Raw genomic sequence first — 17,427 nt, forward strand, 5'->3', positions numbered from 1 at the left:
CTCTGAGTTTGTGCAGTCCTGTTCTGTGTGCGCTAGAGACAAGACCCCTCGCCAGAGACCCGCCGGCTTTTTCCAGCCACTTCCTGTACCGGAGACCCCTTGGTCCCATATCGCTATGGACTTCGTTACTGATCTACCACCCTCTCACGGAAAAACAGTTATTTTGGTCGTCGTGGACCGCTTCTCTAAGATGGCGCACTTCATCCCATTGCCAGCCTTACCATCTGCGCCACAGTTGGCTAAGCATTTCTTGCGACACATCTTCCAGTTACACGGCCTTCCTTTGCATATTGTCTCCGACAGAGGGGTCCAATTTGTGTCCAAATTCTGGAGGGCCCTTTGTGGACGGCTTAAAATCAAGCTGGACTTCTCTTCATCTTACCACCCCAAACCAACGGTCAAGTGGAGCGGGTAAATCAAATTTTGGGCAACTACCTTCGCCACTTCGTCTCCTCCCGCCAAGATGACTGGGTCGACCTCCTCCCGTGGGCGGAGTTCTCGTATAACCACAAGGACTCTTCCGCCACCAACAAGTCTCTCTTCTTTGTGGTTTACGGTCGTCATCCTCTACCTCCTCTGCCTTTATCCTCCTCCTCCGAAGTACCTGCAGTGGACGATTCCTCTATCTGGCGCGAAACGCGCCTCTCCCTAATACAGGCCTCATCCCGAATGAAAATCCAAGCGGACAAGAAACGTCGGTCTACTCCTATCCTGGTCCCTGGGGACAGAGCATTGTGGGGTACACATAGAAGATGCTGGGCAACCTGCCTTATTGAATAGTATGGGTGTCACTAATAGGTTGTAAGCCAGCATGGTTCACTACATATTATCATGTTACTGGCACCTTTATGCCATATCTTTGTGCAACTTTAATATTGGGCAACTGCCCCCTCATGAATAGGCATGTGAGTGGTTGTTCATCTGCATTTTGAACCTACCCCTACATGGCACTGTGGCCGATCTACATTATAAGGGAAATAGGAGTCTAGTCTGCCCTTGTATCAGTGACCTTTAACCAGTAAGTGCAGCCTTTTTTCTGTGATTTATGTATTTTTTTTTTCAGTTTTTTTTTTTTTTAAATGACTACTATTAATTTAATATGTTTATAACTAGAGTATAAGTAAACACTCCAGGATGCAATGAAAAAAGTGAGGATGTGCAATGTTTCAGCCCCCGGCAATGAGGTCACTCCCAATCCTAATATTTATATGTCATATTGGCATTACTCTGATGTTAATATAATATCCCCTTTCTATTATGCTGCCACAAAACACATAACATGGCTGTAAAGAGTAAGACCAGAACATGGACAGTAGTTACACTCCTAGATAGTTCATGTCTTACCTTTCATATAACCTTCTCCTTACTATGTACCTTATTGATTTCCAAAATTGCACTGTACTGCTCCAATCCTTGACTGGAAAGCTTTTCCTTTTTTGCCCTGCTGTGCTTTGACTGTAGAGATGAATGGAAGGAGAGCAAAGTGCCTGCACTTCATCATACACAGGCGGCCAATAAAATGCTACTATTGTCTGCCAGGAATAAACTCTGTCAAAGCCTCAGCAAGACATTGTTTCATGTCCTTTCTGAGTGAAATAAGGTCACTGCATACCTAGAAGACATTCTATTATCTCTAAGGTACTACTTGTAACTCGGCAAGTGGCATGTTGATTTAAAAGGGACATATCTTTTTAAGGTTATACCTTGTAATGAAACATGTATAAGTAAGGTCAGTGCAGTGTAGTTTCCTGCAGTACTTCCTCTACATTAGAATCATCTTTATATATGAATGAAGGTATCATATGTACAGCACAAACCGAGAATGCACTTCTCTACTTTTCACAAATATTATATTTGTAAACACTCATCATATTGTACACTGCTCAAAAAATAAAGGGAACACTTAAACAACATAATGTAACTCCAAGTCAATCACACTGTCCACTCAGGAAGCAACACTGACTGACAATCAATTTCACATGCTGTTGTGCAAATGGAACAGACAACAGGTGGAAATTATAGGCAATTAGCAAGACACCCCCAATAAAGGAGTGGTTCTGCAGGTGGTGACCACAGACCTCTTCTCAGTTCCTATGCTTCCTGGTTGAAGTTTTGGTCACTTGAATGCTGGAGGCGCTTTCATTCTAGTGGTAGCATGAGACGGAGTCTACAACCCACACTAGTTTATTTACATTTGATCACTAAGTGATCACTAAGACCCTAAATTTACCACCCATTAAATAATATCTAAAATATAAATTTTATTTCTTGCCATAAATGTTAAAATTTAAAGTGGATTTGTCTCCAGTAGAGATTATGATCAGTGCATGATGCTACATGCAAATATATATATATCTGCATTGCTGTGGCTGCAGTCCACATACAAAAATGCTGGGACTCCACTCTATATTAAAAACTGTCACACACTACCCCCCCCCCCCCCCCCCCACGTTTCACCACAACCAGTGGCTTTATCAAGGGCTATGGGGTCAATGGGGGGGGGGGGGTAGTGTGTGAAAGTTTTTAATATAGAGTGGAGTCCCAGCATTTTTGTATGTGGACTGCAGCCACAGCAATGCAGATATATATATAATAGCATGTAGCATCATGCACTGATCATAATCTCTACTGGAGACAAATCCACTTTAAATTTTAACGTTTATGGCAAGAAATAAAAGTTATATTTTAGATATTATATAATGGGTGGTAAATTTAGGGTCTTAGTGATCACTTAGTGATCAAATGTAAATAAATTGAGGATAATAACCCTCCACCCATAGGTCCGTTTTTTTGAAGTTACAACCCACACTAGTGGCTCAGGTAGTGCAGCTCATCCAGGATGGCACATCAATACGAGCTGTGGCAAGAAGGTTTGCTGTGTCTGCCAGCGTAGTGTCCAGAGCATGGAGGTGCTACCAAAAGACAGGCCAGTACATCAGGAGACGTGGAGGAGGCCGTAGGAGGGCAACAACCAAGCAGCAGGACCGCTACCTCTGCCTTCGTGCAAGGAGGAGCAGGAGGAGCACTGGCAGAGCCCTGCAAAATGACCTCTAGCAGGCCACAAATGTGCATGTGTCCACTCAAACGGTCAGAAACAGACTCCATGAGGGTGGTATGAGGGCCCAACGTCCACAGGTGGGGGTTGTGCTTACAGCCCAACACTGTGCAGGACGTTTGGCATTTGCCAGAGAACACCAAGATTGGCAAATTCGCCACTGGCGCCCTGTGCTCTTAACAGATGAAAGCAGGTTCACACTGAGCACATGTAACAGATGTGACAGAATCTGGAGATATTGTGGAGAACGTTCTGCTGCCTGCAACATCCTCCAGCATGACAGATTTGGTGGTGGTTCAGTAATGATGTGGGGTGGCATTTCTTTGTGTGTGGGGGGGGGGGGGGGGGCGGCCCCACAGCCCTCCACGTGCTTGCCAGAGGTAGCCTTAGGTACCGAGGTGAGATCCTCAGACCCCTTGTGAGACTATATGCTGGTGCGGTTGGCCCTGGGTTCCTCTTAACCCCTTCACCACGAGCGACGTACATGTACGGCGCCGCGAAGTGTCACTTGGCGCGCGGCGACGTACATGTACGTCGCGGGGTTCCGGGAGCGCCGCGTCACCGGTAGCGGTGATCGGACCGGGATGACTGCTGTTATCTAACAGCAGGCATCCCGGCACATCGCCGAGGGGGGTCCTGAGACCCCCCCATGACCGCGATGCGCGCAAATCGCAGGTCAATTCAGACCTGCGATCTGCGCGATTCCGGGTCATACGGGTCACTGGTGACCCGGTGACCCGGAAAATAAGAGGGATCGGGGGTGTCCGAGACACCCTCGATCGCCCTAAAGGGATAGGAGTTTGGTGGCAGGGGTGCCACCCCTCCTATCCCTGCTATTGGTCGGCCAAGCGACCGACCGATAGCAGACCGGGGGAGGGGGGGTTAAAGTTTGGTTCCCCCGCTTTGCCCACCTGTCGGTGTCCGGGCAAAACGGGGGAACCGTCCAGAGAAGGTCGGCGCCGGAGGTCCCTTACCTGGATCCCGGATCCCCGTTCGCGATCCTCCCCCACGTGCGGCGGCGGCGGCAGCAATACTTCCGGGTCCTGCTAGGTGAATTGTTGCCTAGCAACATCCGGAGGGCCACAGTTTACAGTGGTCTCTAAACCGTGGCCCTCCAGATGTTGCAAAACTACAACTCCCAGCATGCCCAGACAGCTGTTTGCTGTGTGGGCATGCTGGGACTTGTAGTTTTGCAATATTTAGAGGGGTTCAGGTTGTAGATCACTAAGTGGTCTCAAACTGTAGCCCTCCAGATGTTGCAAAACTACAACTCTCAGCATGCCCAGACAGCAGTTTGCTGTCTGGGCATGCTGCGAGTTGTAGTTTTGCAACATCTGGAGGGCCACAGTTTTGAGACCACTGGACAGTGATTTACAACTTGAACCCCTCTAAATCTTGCAAAACTACAACTCCCAGCATTCAGGAACAGCATAAGGCTGTCTTGGCATGCTGGGAGTTGTACTTGCGTGCCTCCAGCCATTGCATAACTACATCTCCCAGCATGCCCTTCCGCAATCAGTACATGCTGGGAGTTGTAGTTTTGCAACAGCTGGAGGCACACTGGTTGGAAAATACTGAGTTAGGTCATAGAACCTAACTCAAGGTTTTCCAGCCAGTGCGCCTCCAGCTGTTGCAAAACTACAACTCCCAGCATGCATGGTCTGTCAGTGCATGCTGGGAGTTGTAGTTTTGACCCCCCTCCCCTGTGCATGTACAGGCTACATTCACACTGGCGGCAGATTACAGTGAGTTCCCCGCTACAAATTTGAGCTGCGGGAAATTTTTCGCCGCAGCTCAAACTCCTAGCGGGAGACTCAGTGTAATCCGCCGCCAGTGTGAATGTAACCTAAAAACACTACACTACACTAACATAAAATAAAGAGTAAAACACTACATATACACACGTACACTGCCCCCCCACCACCCCCTTCCCCAATAAAAATGAAAAATGTATTGTATGGCAGTGTTTCTAAGATGGAGCCTCCAGCTGTTGCAAAACAAAAACTCCCAGCATTTCTGGACAGCAATTGACTGTCCAAGCATGCTGGGAGTTTAGCAACAGCTGTAGGCACCCTGTTTGGGAATCACTGGCATAGAATACCCCTATGTCCACCCCTATGCAAGTCCCTAATTCAGGCCTCAAATGCGCATGGCGCTCTCACTTTGGAGCCCTGTCGTATTTCAAGGCAACAGTTTAGGGCCACATATGGGGTATCGCCGTACTCGGGAGAAATTGCCTAACAAATTTTGGGGAGCTTTTTCTACTTTCACCCCTTATGAAAAGGTGAAGTTGGGGTTTACAACAGCATGTTAGTGTAAAAAAATAATTTTTACACTAACATGCTGGTGTTGCCCTATACTTTTTATTTTCACAAGAGGTAAAAGGGAAAAATGCCCCCCAAAATTTGTAATGCAATTTCTCCCGAGTACGGAGATACCCCATATGTGGGCGCAAAGTGCTCTGGGGGCGCACAACAAGGCCCAGAAGGGAGAGTGCGCCATGTACATTTGAGGTGATTTGCACAGGGGTGGCTGATTGTTACAGCGGTTCTGACAAACGCAAAAAAAAAAAAACACCTACATGTGACCCCATTTTGGAAACTACACCCCTCACGGAATGTAATAAGGGGTGCAGCGAGAATTTACACCTCACAGGTGTCTGACGGATCTTTGGAACAGTGGTCCGTGAAAATGAAAATGAAACAGTGGGGGTAAATGCTCACTGTACCCCTCATTACATTCTGTGAGGGGTCTAGTTTCCAAAATGGTATGCCATGTGGGGGTTATTTTGCTGTTCTGGCACCATAGGGGCTTCCTAAATGCGACATGCCCCCCAAGCAAAATTTGCTCTCAAAAAGCCAAATATGACGCCTTCTCTTCTGAGCATTGTAGTTCGCCCGCAGTGCACTTCAGGTCCACTTATGGGGTACCTCCATACTCAGAAGAGATGGGGTTACAAATTTTGTGGGGTCTTTTCTGCTATTAACCCTTTAAAAAATGTGAAATTTGGGGGAAAACCAACATTTTAGTGAAAATTATTTTTTTTTTTTTTACATATGCAAAAGTCGTGAAACACCTGTGGGGTATTAAGGCTCACTTTATTCCTTGTTATGTTCCTCAAGGGGTCTAGTTTCCAAAATGGTATGCCATGTGTTTTTTTTTTTTGCTGTTCTGGCACCATAGGGGTTACCTAAATGTGACATGCCCCCAAAAACCATTTCAGAAAAACGTACTCTCTAAAATCCCCTTGTCGCTCCTTCGCTTCTGAGCCCTCTACTGCGCCCGCCGAACACTTTACATAGACATATGAGGTATGTGCTTACTCGAGAGAAATTGGGCTACAAATATAAGTATACATTTTTTCTTTTTACCCCTTGTAAAAATTCAAAAATTGGGTCTACAAGAACATGCGAGTGTAAAAAATGAAGATTTTGAATTTTCTCCTTCACTTTGCTGCTTTTCCTGTGAAACACCTAAAGGGTTAAAACATTTACTGAATGTCATTTTGAATACTTTGGGGGGTGCAGTTTTTATAATGGGGTCATTTATGGGGTATTTCTAATATGAAGACCCTTCAAATCCACTTCAAACCTGAACTGGTCCCTGAAAAATTGCGAGTTTGAAAATTTTGTGAAAAATTGCTGCTGAACTTTGAAGCCCTCTGGTGTCTTTCAAAAGTAAAAACTCGTCAATTTTATGATGCAAACATAAAGTAGACATATTGTATATGTGAATCAAAAAAAAAATTATTTGGAATATCCATTTTCCTTACAAGCAGAGAGCTTCAAAGTTAGAAAAATGCAAAATTTTTAATTTTTTCATCAAATTTTGGGATTTTTCACCAAGAAAGGATGCAAGTTACCACAAAAATTTACCACTATGTTAAATTAGAATATGTCACGAAAAAACAATCTCAGAATCAGAATCATAACTAAAAGCATTCCAGAGTTATTAATGTTTAAAGTGACAGTGGTCAGATTTGCAAAAAAGGGCTTCGTCCTAGAGGTGAAAATGGGCTCCGTCCTTAAGGGGTTAATGCAAGACAGTGCTAGACCTCATGTGGCTGGTGTGTTAGCAGTTCCTGCAAGAGGAAGGCCCTTTCCCAGACCTGAATTCCAGACATGAATCTGATTGAACACATCTGGGACATCATGTCTCGCTCCATCCACCAACGCCACATTTCACCACAGATTTACAGGAGTTGGCGGATGCTTTAGTCCAGGTCTGGGAGGACATCCCTCAGGAGACCATCCGCCACCTCATCAGGAGCATGCCCAGACGTTGTAGGAAGGTCATATGGGCACGTGGAGGCCACACACACTACTGAGCCTCATTTGACTTGTTTTAAGGACATTACATCAAAGTTGGATCAGCCTGTAGTGTGGTTTTCCACTTTGATTTTGAGTGTGACTCCATACGCAGACCTCCATGGGTTGATAAATTTGATTTCCATTGATAATTTTTGTGTGATTTTGTTGTCAGCACATTCAACTATGTAAAGACGAAAGTATTTCATACGATTAGTTCATTCAGGTCTAGGATGTGTTATCTTAGTGTTCCCTTTATTTTTTTGAGCACTGTGTGTTCTACATCTTGGCAACACATTAATCTTTCTAATATGCTTCATAAGAACATTTTATTTCCTTCTTATAGAAATCATGGCTTATAAAAACATGGCTTTGTCCAAGCTGAACCACAGGAATGGATAAAGTCCAGTAAGTGAGGGTGAGCTAACACTCCTCTGTGTTCTCCCTTGTCTGATAGGACTGTAGAAAATAGAAAAAAAGGGAGAGCAGAGCTTCCTCTAAGGGTAGACTGTTTGTAGAATAGGTGTTTTGTCATATGGCAGGTACACATGTGTAGATGTGAGCTCACCTGGCCGGGTTGTGTGTCAGACACAACCACCATGCAGCGCTTGTTAAAGCAGATCAGCGGAGCAGCCTCCCAGGAATCAAGCTAGGATTCCCCTGGTCGATCAGGAACATCAGAGAGGAGTAAGGAAAATACCGAGTTATTCCAGGCGCATACCGCAGTGATGTGATGTAGTCAAGATGAATTAAAAGTTTCTTTATTTTGAGCCAATATCAGATGCGTTTCGAGGCTGCTGCCTCTTTTTCAATGAACAAAAACTTCTCTTGTCTGATAGGACAGGAGAGAGCACAAAGGAGTGCTATCAGACAGGAGAGAGCACAGAGGAGTACTTTCAGACAGGAGAGAGCACAAAGGAGTACTATCAGACAGGAGAGAGCACAGAGGAGTGCTATCAGACAGGAGAGAGCACAGAGGAGTGCTAGCCTACCTTCACTTACTGGACTTTGTCCATGTAATTATGTAAAATCATTACATTTAAACAAGCCTATCCAGTTCTGCAGATGGATCACTCTCTAACATCTAAACTCCAGAAGAAGTGATAGCCTCTTCTTCGGTAGCTCAGTAGAGCTCACCGAACCCCTGCCCAACATGATTGTGGGGATTTGGCGAGCAAAAATGGCAGTGGAGGGTCCCCTTATATGCCTTCTGCCACCGATCTTATGATGTAGCCTAGCTTACCCAGGCTATATTAGTGGATCGCCAATCTCACTTTGTAATGCTATGCCATACAGTGAATGCAATCTAATGATTGCATATAAAAGTGCATTAAATGCATTGCATTAAAAAATGTAACATAAAAAATAAAGTTATATAAAAACCCCTCCCCTAATAAAAAAATTAAATCACCCTTATTTTCCTATTCTATTTTTCTCAAAATAAATAAATAGATCAACAAATTTAGTAATGTAACGTGCATAATTGTCAAAACTAATAAATATAATGTTTATGATCCTGTAGCACCAAAAAATACAGATTTTTTATCACATATATCAGAATTTTTTATAAAAAAGTGATCAAAAGTCCTCAAAACTATACCGATAAAAACTATAGATCTAGCCACGAAAAATTAGCCCTGTATACAGAAAAATAAAAAAGTTATAGGGGTTAGAAAAGGACAATTTTATGCATATCAATGTTGTTACAAAAAAGTTGCAGAACCATAAAGCATTGCTTGATTGTCTTCCCCAGTTCTGAAACCACAAAGAATCCATTTGTTTTGTGGATCTGTATCCTTTCTTCCCATTTCAGTAATCAATTAGGGTGCTTTCACACTATGTACGGTTGCTGGATCCGGTTTGGAGGGGCAAAAACCGGCCGTTCCCTTATCCCAGCCGGATCCGGCCCGAACCCCATTCATTTCAATGAGCCGACCGGAGTCAAACGCTGACTCCGGTTGTCTCATTTTTGCCCCGCATACAGTTTTCTGACCGGACCTAAAACTGTGGTATACCACGGTTCTAGGTCCGGTCAGAAAACCGTATTCGGGGAAAAATGAGACAACTGGAGTCAGCGTTTGACTCCGGTCAGCTCATTGAAATGAATGGGGTTCGGGCCGGATCCGGCTGGGATACGGGAGCGGACGGTTTTCGCCCCTCCCAACCGGATCCAGCAACCGTACACTACAATCGTAGTGTGAAAGCACCCTTACTGTCCTTCCTGGGTGAGATGTTGCTCATTATTACAATTCAGCAGCACTTCTGCCAGTCCCAACCACAGCAGCTAAAGAACATTGCATAACAGACTGTCTCTCAACATAGCTAACAAGACTGCATCATCTGCTGTATTAAGTGTCTGTCTGCTCCTCTGCCTGTGGCATTATTCAGAACAAGGGAGCAAGGAATGAACAAAACTCATTCCTCCCTAAATGTCCTGCTAATGATATATAATGATGTAGGTTGTATGGGCTGGTCCGAGGCGGTGACAACACTCAGAGGATTACAAGTCATCATAGACGCATCATCCTCTCAGTCATGCCCCACTTATGATATAAAGTGACGTAGGTTTGTTTAACTTTTTGGGAACTAGAGAAGAAAAAAAGACTCTAAAAATCATTTACCCCATACTATATTCTTAACAATAAAATTGGTGATATTAGAGGAAATGGTTAAGGTGCCCGTACACCTTAGACTAAAGGCAGATGAACCTGTGAACTTGGGAAGGTTCATCTGGCTGTCTACAGTGCATGAATCCTGTTAAATTACAAACCATTTTTGAATGCTCTTAGTGTAATATTTTTTATCTTACAAATTTTACTATTACATCTGTTACACAATGGACAATGTGGGGAATTCATCAAACTGTTTACCCTGTCTAAATTTATCTCATGAATTGTCGCAGCCAGTTTCTATTTGACTTATTTAGAGCATTTCAGAATTATAACCACATTGTGGATTGCTATAGAAGAGTTTGTGCAGTGGTTAGTAATTTATCAAGTGTGACTTTTTGTAAAAAGTCTAAAATTTTTTGCACATGGCCTCTTTTACACACACACTCACTCCGACCAGCCCTACAAAAGTAACTAAACTGGCAGCATGATACGGCTGTTCACCAAAAAGTGCCATGCAACATTTGATGATTTGTCCCACACACATCAAAATCACTGCAGCATTTGTGTTCTAAAAATGGACGGAGAGTAAACCATAAATGATGAATTCCCAAAATGGCACCACAAATGCTCTACTGACAATTTAGTCCACTGAGCTTAGGTGTCAATGATTCCAATAGAAAATTTTGCAATGCTTGCAATACTATTTTTTTAATCCCCATCAAACATGGCAGACTTTACAGAGATAGGCCAAGAACAGAGCCTTCAATGTAAATGTGAACAGAGCCAACTGTAAATACAGTTAAAAAATATTTTTCAATGCTAATAAACAATAGCATTATTGAAATATATTATTGGCTCAAAATTTAAATATAAATAAAATGTATACACAATATTTAAAAACAAAACAAAAAAACATTAAATAGGATACTACCATTTAACAACAAGTTTATTGTTTTATTTGAGGAATTTACTTACATAAAGTTGACACATCCTGTTCCGGCTGGCGGAGCAATCCATACAAAGCTGAGGTTTGTTGTTGGCAGGTGACTTACATGTGAAGCTACAACACTGCACATGAATTGAGTTCCAAACTGGTGGTCAGACATTATACCTAAAGAAGTAAAACAAACAGCAAGTGAGGCACTTTTGTACATTCACAGTACATTTTTCTGCTATCTCCACTTCATACTGAATGCATATTGACTACAATGGGTAGGAAAAAACACAGCAGCAAATATGCAGCAAGATACAGCATATGTAAACATACTCTTACAATAAAAGTACAGAATTGCCCCCCCTATAATTCTACCCCTTAGAAGTTTACAACTTAAAGGGGTACTCTGGCGCTTAGACATCTTATCCCCTATCCAAAGGATAGGTGATAAGATGCCTGATTGCGGGGGTCCCGCCGCTGGGGACCCCCGTGATCTTGCACGCAGCACCCCAGTTAAAATCAGTCCCCGAAGCATGTTTGCTCCGGGCCTGATTACCGGTGACCACAGGGCCGGCGGCGTGTGACGTCACGTCTCCGCCCCCATGTGACGTCACGCTCCGCCCCTCAATGCGAGCCTATGGGAGGGAGCTGAGCTTGCATCATACCAGCACGGTCCCAGCTGCTATCAGTAGCCAGGACCCGTGGCTAATGCAGGACATCGCCGTTCCGGCAGATGTCCGGAATTAACTCTTTACACGCGGTGATCAAAGTTGATCGCCGCGCCTAAAAGTGAAAGTAATACTATCCCGGCAGGTCAGTAGGGCTAATCGGGACATTGTGATAAAATCGCGATGTCCCGATCAGCTAGGACGCAGCAGGAGGGTGCCTTACCTTCCTCCTGCGCGTCCGAATGTCGATTGATTGCTGCAAGCCTGAAATCCAGGCTTGAGCAATCAACCGCCGATAACACTGATCAATGCAAAGTTATGTCTTTGCAGTGATCTGTGGAAAAGATCAGTGTGTGCACTGTTATAGGTCCCTATGGGAGCAATAACCTAAATGAAAAAAAGTGAAAAGAAAAGTGAATAAAGATTGTTTAACCCCTCCCTTAAATCCATTTTTTGTAAATAAAAATAAACAAATGTGGTATCGCCGCGTGCGTAAATGTCCGAACTATAAAAATATATCCTTAATTAAACTGCACGGTCAATGGTGTAAGCGCAAAAAAATTCCAAATTCCAAAATAGCGTATTTTTGGTCACTTTTTATAACATAAAAATATGAATAAAAAGCGATCAAAAAGTCTGATCAAAACAATAATGGTACCGATAAAAACTTCAGATCACGGCGCAAAAAATTAGCCCTCATACCACCCCGTACATGGAACAATAAAAAAGTTATAGGGGTCTGAAAAGGACAATTTTAAACATAATTTTTAAACGTGATTTTTTTCCGAAGTAATAAAAAATCAAACCTACATAAGTAGGGTATCATTTTAATCGTTTGGACCTACAGAATAAAGATAAGGTGTTATTTTTACCGAAAAATGTACTACGTGGAAACAGAAGCCCCCAAAATTTACAAAATGGTGTTTTTTCTTCCATTTTGTCTCACAATGATTTTTTTTCCGTTTCGCTGTAGTTTTTTGGGTAAAATGACTGATGTCATTACAAAGTAGAATTGGTGGCGCAAAAAATAAGCCATTATATGAATTTTTAGGTGCAAAATTGAAAGGGTTATGATTTTTTAAAAGTAAGGAGGAAAAAACTAAAGTGCAAAAATGGAAAAACGCTATGTCCTTAAGGGGTTAAGCTGCTGTATGATCCCCAGTAAGTTCTTTTATTTTTGAATTTCTTTTCTGTCTGACCAAAGTGCTCTCTGCTGACACCTCTTTCCATGTCAAGAACTGTCCAAAGCAGGAGCAAATCCCCACAGCAAACCTATCCTGCTCTGGACAGATCCTGACACTGCAGAGGTGTCAGCAGAGAGCACTGTGGTCAAACAAAAATTAACCTGTTAAGGACCCAGAGCGTCCGGGTACGTCCTGAGACCCTGGTACTTAAGGACCCAAGATGTACCTGTACGCCCGTGGGAATTACGGTCCCCGCCGCGCACTGGACGGGGACTGGACCGGGGTGACTGCTGATATTGATCAGCAGGCACCCCGCGCAAATGCCCAGGGGGGTCATCAGACCCCCCCCCCCTCTTGTCAATGATCGCTAAAAATCGCCAGTGAATTCACACCGGCAATTTGCGGCTATTCCCGGTCACACGGGTCTATGGTGACCCGGAAAATAAGGGGGATCGGGGTTTACCAAGACACCCACAATCCCCCTGAAGGGATAGGAGTGGGGTGGCAGGGTGCTGCCCCTCCTATCCCTGCTATTAGTCGTATAGATGCGAAGACCAATAGCAGATCGGGGGGGGGGGGTTAACTTTCGGTTTCCCCGTTCTGTCCACTCACAATAGGCGGGGCAGAACGGGGAAACAGACAGAGGACCGGTGCCGAAGTCCACTTACCCATCGGCGGAGGCTGCGGGCGGTAATCGGCTGCGGTCATCGGCGGGCTGCGATGTCGAGCGGCTGGCTCCCTGGATCGTACGCAAGCCGGTGAGTTGCCTAGCAACATCTGGAGGGCTACAGTTTGAGACCACTATACAGTGATCTCTAAACTGTAGCCCTCCAGATGTTGCAAAACTACAACTCCCAGCATGCTCAGACAGCTGTTTGGGCAAGCTGGGATTTGTAGCTTTGCAACAGCTGGAGGTCTACAGTTTAGAGACCACTGCACAATGATCTCTAAACTGTGGCCCTCTAGATCTTGCAAAACTACAACTCCTAGCATGCCCACACAGCAGTTTGCTGTCTGTGCATGCTGGGATTTGTAGTTTTGCAACATCTGGAGGGCCACAGTTTGGAGATCACTGTGCAGTGGTCTCTAAACTGTAGCCCTCCAGATGTTGCAAAACTGAAAATCCCAGCATGCCCAAACAGAAAACAGCTGTCTCGGCATGCTGGTAGTTGTAGTCGGGAACCTCCAGGTGTTGCATAACTACATTTCCCAGCATACCTTTCGGCGATCAGTACATGCTGGGAGTTGTAGTTTTGCAACAGCTGGAGGCACACTGGTGTGAAAATACTGAGTTAGGTAACAGAACCTAACTGAAGGTTTTCCAACCAGTGTGCCTCCAGCTGTTGCAAAAGTACAACTCCCAGCATGCACGGTCTGTCAGTACATGCTGGGCGTTTTAGTTTTGAAACAGCTGGAGGTTTTCCCCTCATGTGAATGTACAGGGTACATTCACACGGGCGACTTTACAGTAAGTTTCCTGCTTGAAGTTTGAGCTGCGGCAAATTTTTCGCCACAGCGCAAACCCCTAGAGGGAAACTCACTGTAAACCTCCGCCAATGCGAATGTACCCTAAAAACACTACACTACACTACCACATAATAAAGGGTAAAACACTACATATACACCCCCTTACACTGCCCCCCCCCCTCAATAAAAATGAAAAACGTATTGTATGGCAGCATTTCCAAAACAAAGCTGCCAGCTATTGCAAAACAAAAACTCCCAGCATTTCTGTCCAGGCATGCTGGGAGTTTAGCAACAGCTGGAGGCACCCTGTTTGGGCATCACTGGCGTAGAATACCTTTATGGCCACCCCTATGCAATCCCTAATTTAGTCCTCAAATGCGCATGGAACTCTCTCACTTCAGAGCCCTTTCGTATTTCAAGGAAACAGTTTGGGCCACATTGCACTACAATGTTTTTTTTTACCCCTTATGAAAAGGAAAAGTTGGAGGCTACAACAGCCTGTCACTGTAAACAAATAAACATTTTTACACTAACATGCTGGGGTTGCCCCATACTTTTTATTTTCATAAGCGTTAAAAGGAAAAAAATACCCTCACAATTTGTAAGGCAAAAATACCCCATATGGGGGGCGTAAAATGCTCTGCGGGTGCACAACAAGGCTCAGAAGTGAGAGTGCACTATGTATATTTGAGGCCTAAATTGGTGATTTGCACAGGAATGGCTGATTTTACAGTGGTTCTGACATAAAGGCAAAAACATAAATACCCACATGTGACCCCATTTTGGAAACCACACCCCTCACGGAACGTAACAAGGGGTACAGTGAGCCTTAACCCCCCCCCCCCCCCAGAGGTGTTTAATGAAAATTCTTCAAAGTTGGATGGAAAAATGAAAAAATAAAAATTTTTTCACTAAGATAGGAAAAAAGCCCCCCAAAATTTGTAACCCATTTCTTCTGAGTAAGAACATACCACATATGTGGATGTAAAGTGCTCTGCGGGTGCACTACAATACAAAGGAGCACCATTGGTCTTTTGAAGAGAAAATGTGTCCGTAATTGAAGGCCACGTGTGTTTCCAAAGCCCCCATAGTGCCAGAACAATGGACCCCCCCCCCCACACATGTGACCCCATTTTGGAAACCACACCTCTCATGGAATGTTATAAGGGGTACAGTGAGCATTCACGCCTCATAGGTGTCTGACAGATTTTTGAAACAGTGGTCCATGAAAATGAAAAATGCTATTTTTCATTTGCACAGCCCACTGTTCCAAAGATCTATCAAACACCAGTGGGGTGTAAATAATCACTGCACCCCTTATAAAATTCAGTGAGGGGTATAGTTTCCAAAATGGGGTCATATGTGGAGGGGTCCACTGTTCTGGCAGCACGGGGGACTTTGTAAATGCACATGGCCCCTGACTTCCATTCCAAACAAATTTTCTTTCCAAAAGCTAAATGGTGCTCCTCCTCTTCTGTGCATTGTAGTGCACCAGCAGAGCACTTGACATTCAAACATGGGGTATGTCCATACTCAGAAGAAATGGGGTTACAAATTTTGGGGGTCATTTTCTCCTATTACCTAAAACCAGCATTTAAGTGAAAAAAGTTTTTTTCTTCATTTAGACATCCAACTTTAACAATAAGTCATCAAACACCTGTGAGGTGTTAAGGCTCACCGTACCCCTTGTTACGTTCCTTGGGGGGTGTAGTTTCCAAAATAGTATGCCATGTGGGTGTTTTTTTTTTTTTTTTTGCTGTTCTTGCAGCATAGTGGCTTCCTAAATGCTACATGCCCCCCAAAAACCATTTCAGCAAAATTTGCTTTCCAAAAGCCAAATGTGACTCCTCTTCTGAATATTGTAGTGCGCCAGCAGAGCACTTGATGTCCACACATGGGGTTACACATTTTGGGGGGTATTTTCTCCTATAACCCCTTGTAAAAATTTAAAATTTGGTGGAAAACTAGCATTTTAGTGAAAAAATTATAATAATTTACACATCCAATTTTAACGAAAAGTCGTCAAACACCAGTGGGGTGTTAAGGCTCATTGTACCCCTTGTTACGTTCCTTGAGGGGTGTAGTTTCCAAAATAGTATGCCATGTGTTTTTTTTTGCAGTTCTAGCACCATAGGGGCTTCTTAAATGTGACATGCCCCCCAAAAACCATTTCAGAAAAACTCACTCTCCAAAATCCCACTGTCGCTCCTTCCCTTCTGAGCCCTCCAGTGCACCCGCCGAACACTTGACATACACATATGAGGTATTTCCTTACTCGAGAGAAATTGGGTTACACATTTTAGGAAAATCTCTCTCCTTTTACCCCTTGTAAAAATTCAAAAATTGGGTCTACAAGAACATGCCAGTGTAAAAAATTAAGATTTTGAATTTTCTCCTTCAATTTGCTGCTATTCCTGTGAAACACCTAAAGGGTTAACAAACCTTTTGAAAGTCACTTTGAATACTGAGGAGTGCAGTTTTTATAATTGGGTCGATTATGGGGTATTTCTAATATGAAGGCCCTTCAAATCCACTTCAAAACTTAACTGGTCCCTGAAAAATTTAGATTTTTAAAATTTTGTGAAGAGGTAGAAAATTACTGCTGAACTTTGAAGCCCTCTGTTGTCTTCCAAAAGTAAAAACATGTCACCTTTATGATGCAAATATAAAGTAGACATATTGTATATGTGAATCAATATATCATTTATTTGGACTATTCATTTTCCTTATAAGCAGAGAGATTCAAAGTAAAAAAAAAAAAGCAAAATTTTTTCATAACATTTTTGAATTTTCACCAAGAAATGATGCAAGTATCGACAAAATGTTACCACTAACATAAAGTAGAATATGTCACGAAAAAACAGTCTTGGAATCAAAATGAAAAGGTAAAAGCATTCCAGAGTTATTAATGCTTAAAGTGATATCGGTCAGATGTGCAAAAAATGGCTGGGTCCTACACTGAAAATTGGCTGGGTCCTTAAGGGGTTAAAAAAAAAAAAGAAAATAACTTTCTCTGGAGCATACAGCAGCTGATAAATACCAGAAAGATTACGATTTTTTAATAGAAGTCATTTACAAATCTGTTTACTTTCTATCAACAGCTGATTTTAAAAAAAACTATGTTTTCCTGTGGAGTACCCCTTTACATAAAGGTTTAACACACATACATTAACTCCTTGCTTACTAAAAGATTAAAGGAA

The 17,427-nt window shown here is 43.4% G+C and overlaps 1 protein-coding gene across 5 annotated transcripts in view; it reads right to left on the bottom strand.

Annotated features, from left to right (window-relative positions):
* The window catches only part of RELN (reelin), a 1,155,521-nt gene that overhangs the window by 898,364 nt on the left and 239,730 nt on the right, over positions 1-17,427 (bottom strand). For all 5 annotated transcript variants that reach the window (XM_056573506.1, XM_056573505.1, XM_056573507.1 and 2 more), the window contains exon 3: positions 10,950-11,085. In XM_056573506.1, the coding sequence (XP_056429481.1) occupies positions 10,950-11,085 (136 nt within the window). The remainder of the gene's footprint in view (positions 1-10,949; positions 11,086-17,427) is intronic.

Source organism: Hyla sarda, chromosome 4 (genome assembly GCF_029499605.1).
Source record: "Hyla sarda isolate aHylSar1 chromosome 4, aHylSar1.hap1, whole genome shotgun sequence".
NCBI classification, from domain to species: Eukaryota; Metazoa; Chordata; class Amphibia; order Anura; family Hylidae; genus Hyla; species Hyla sarda.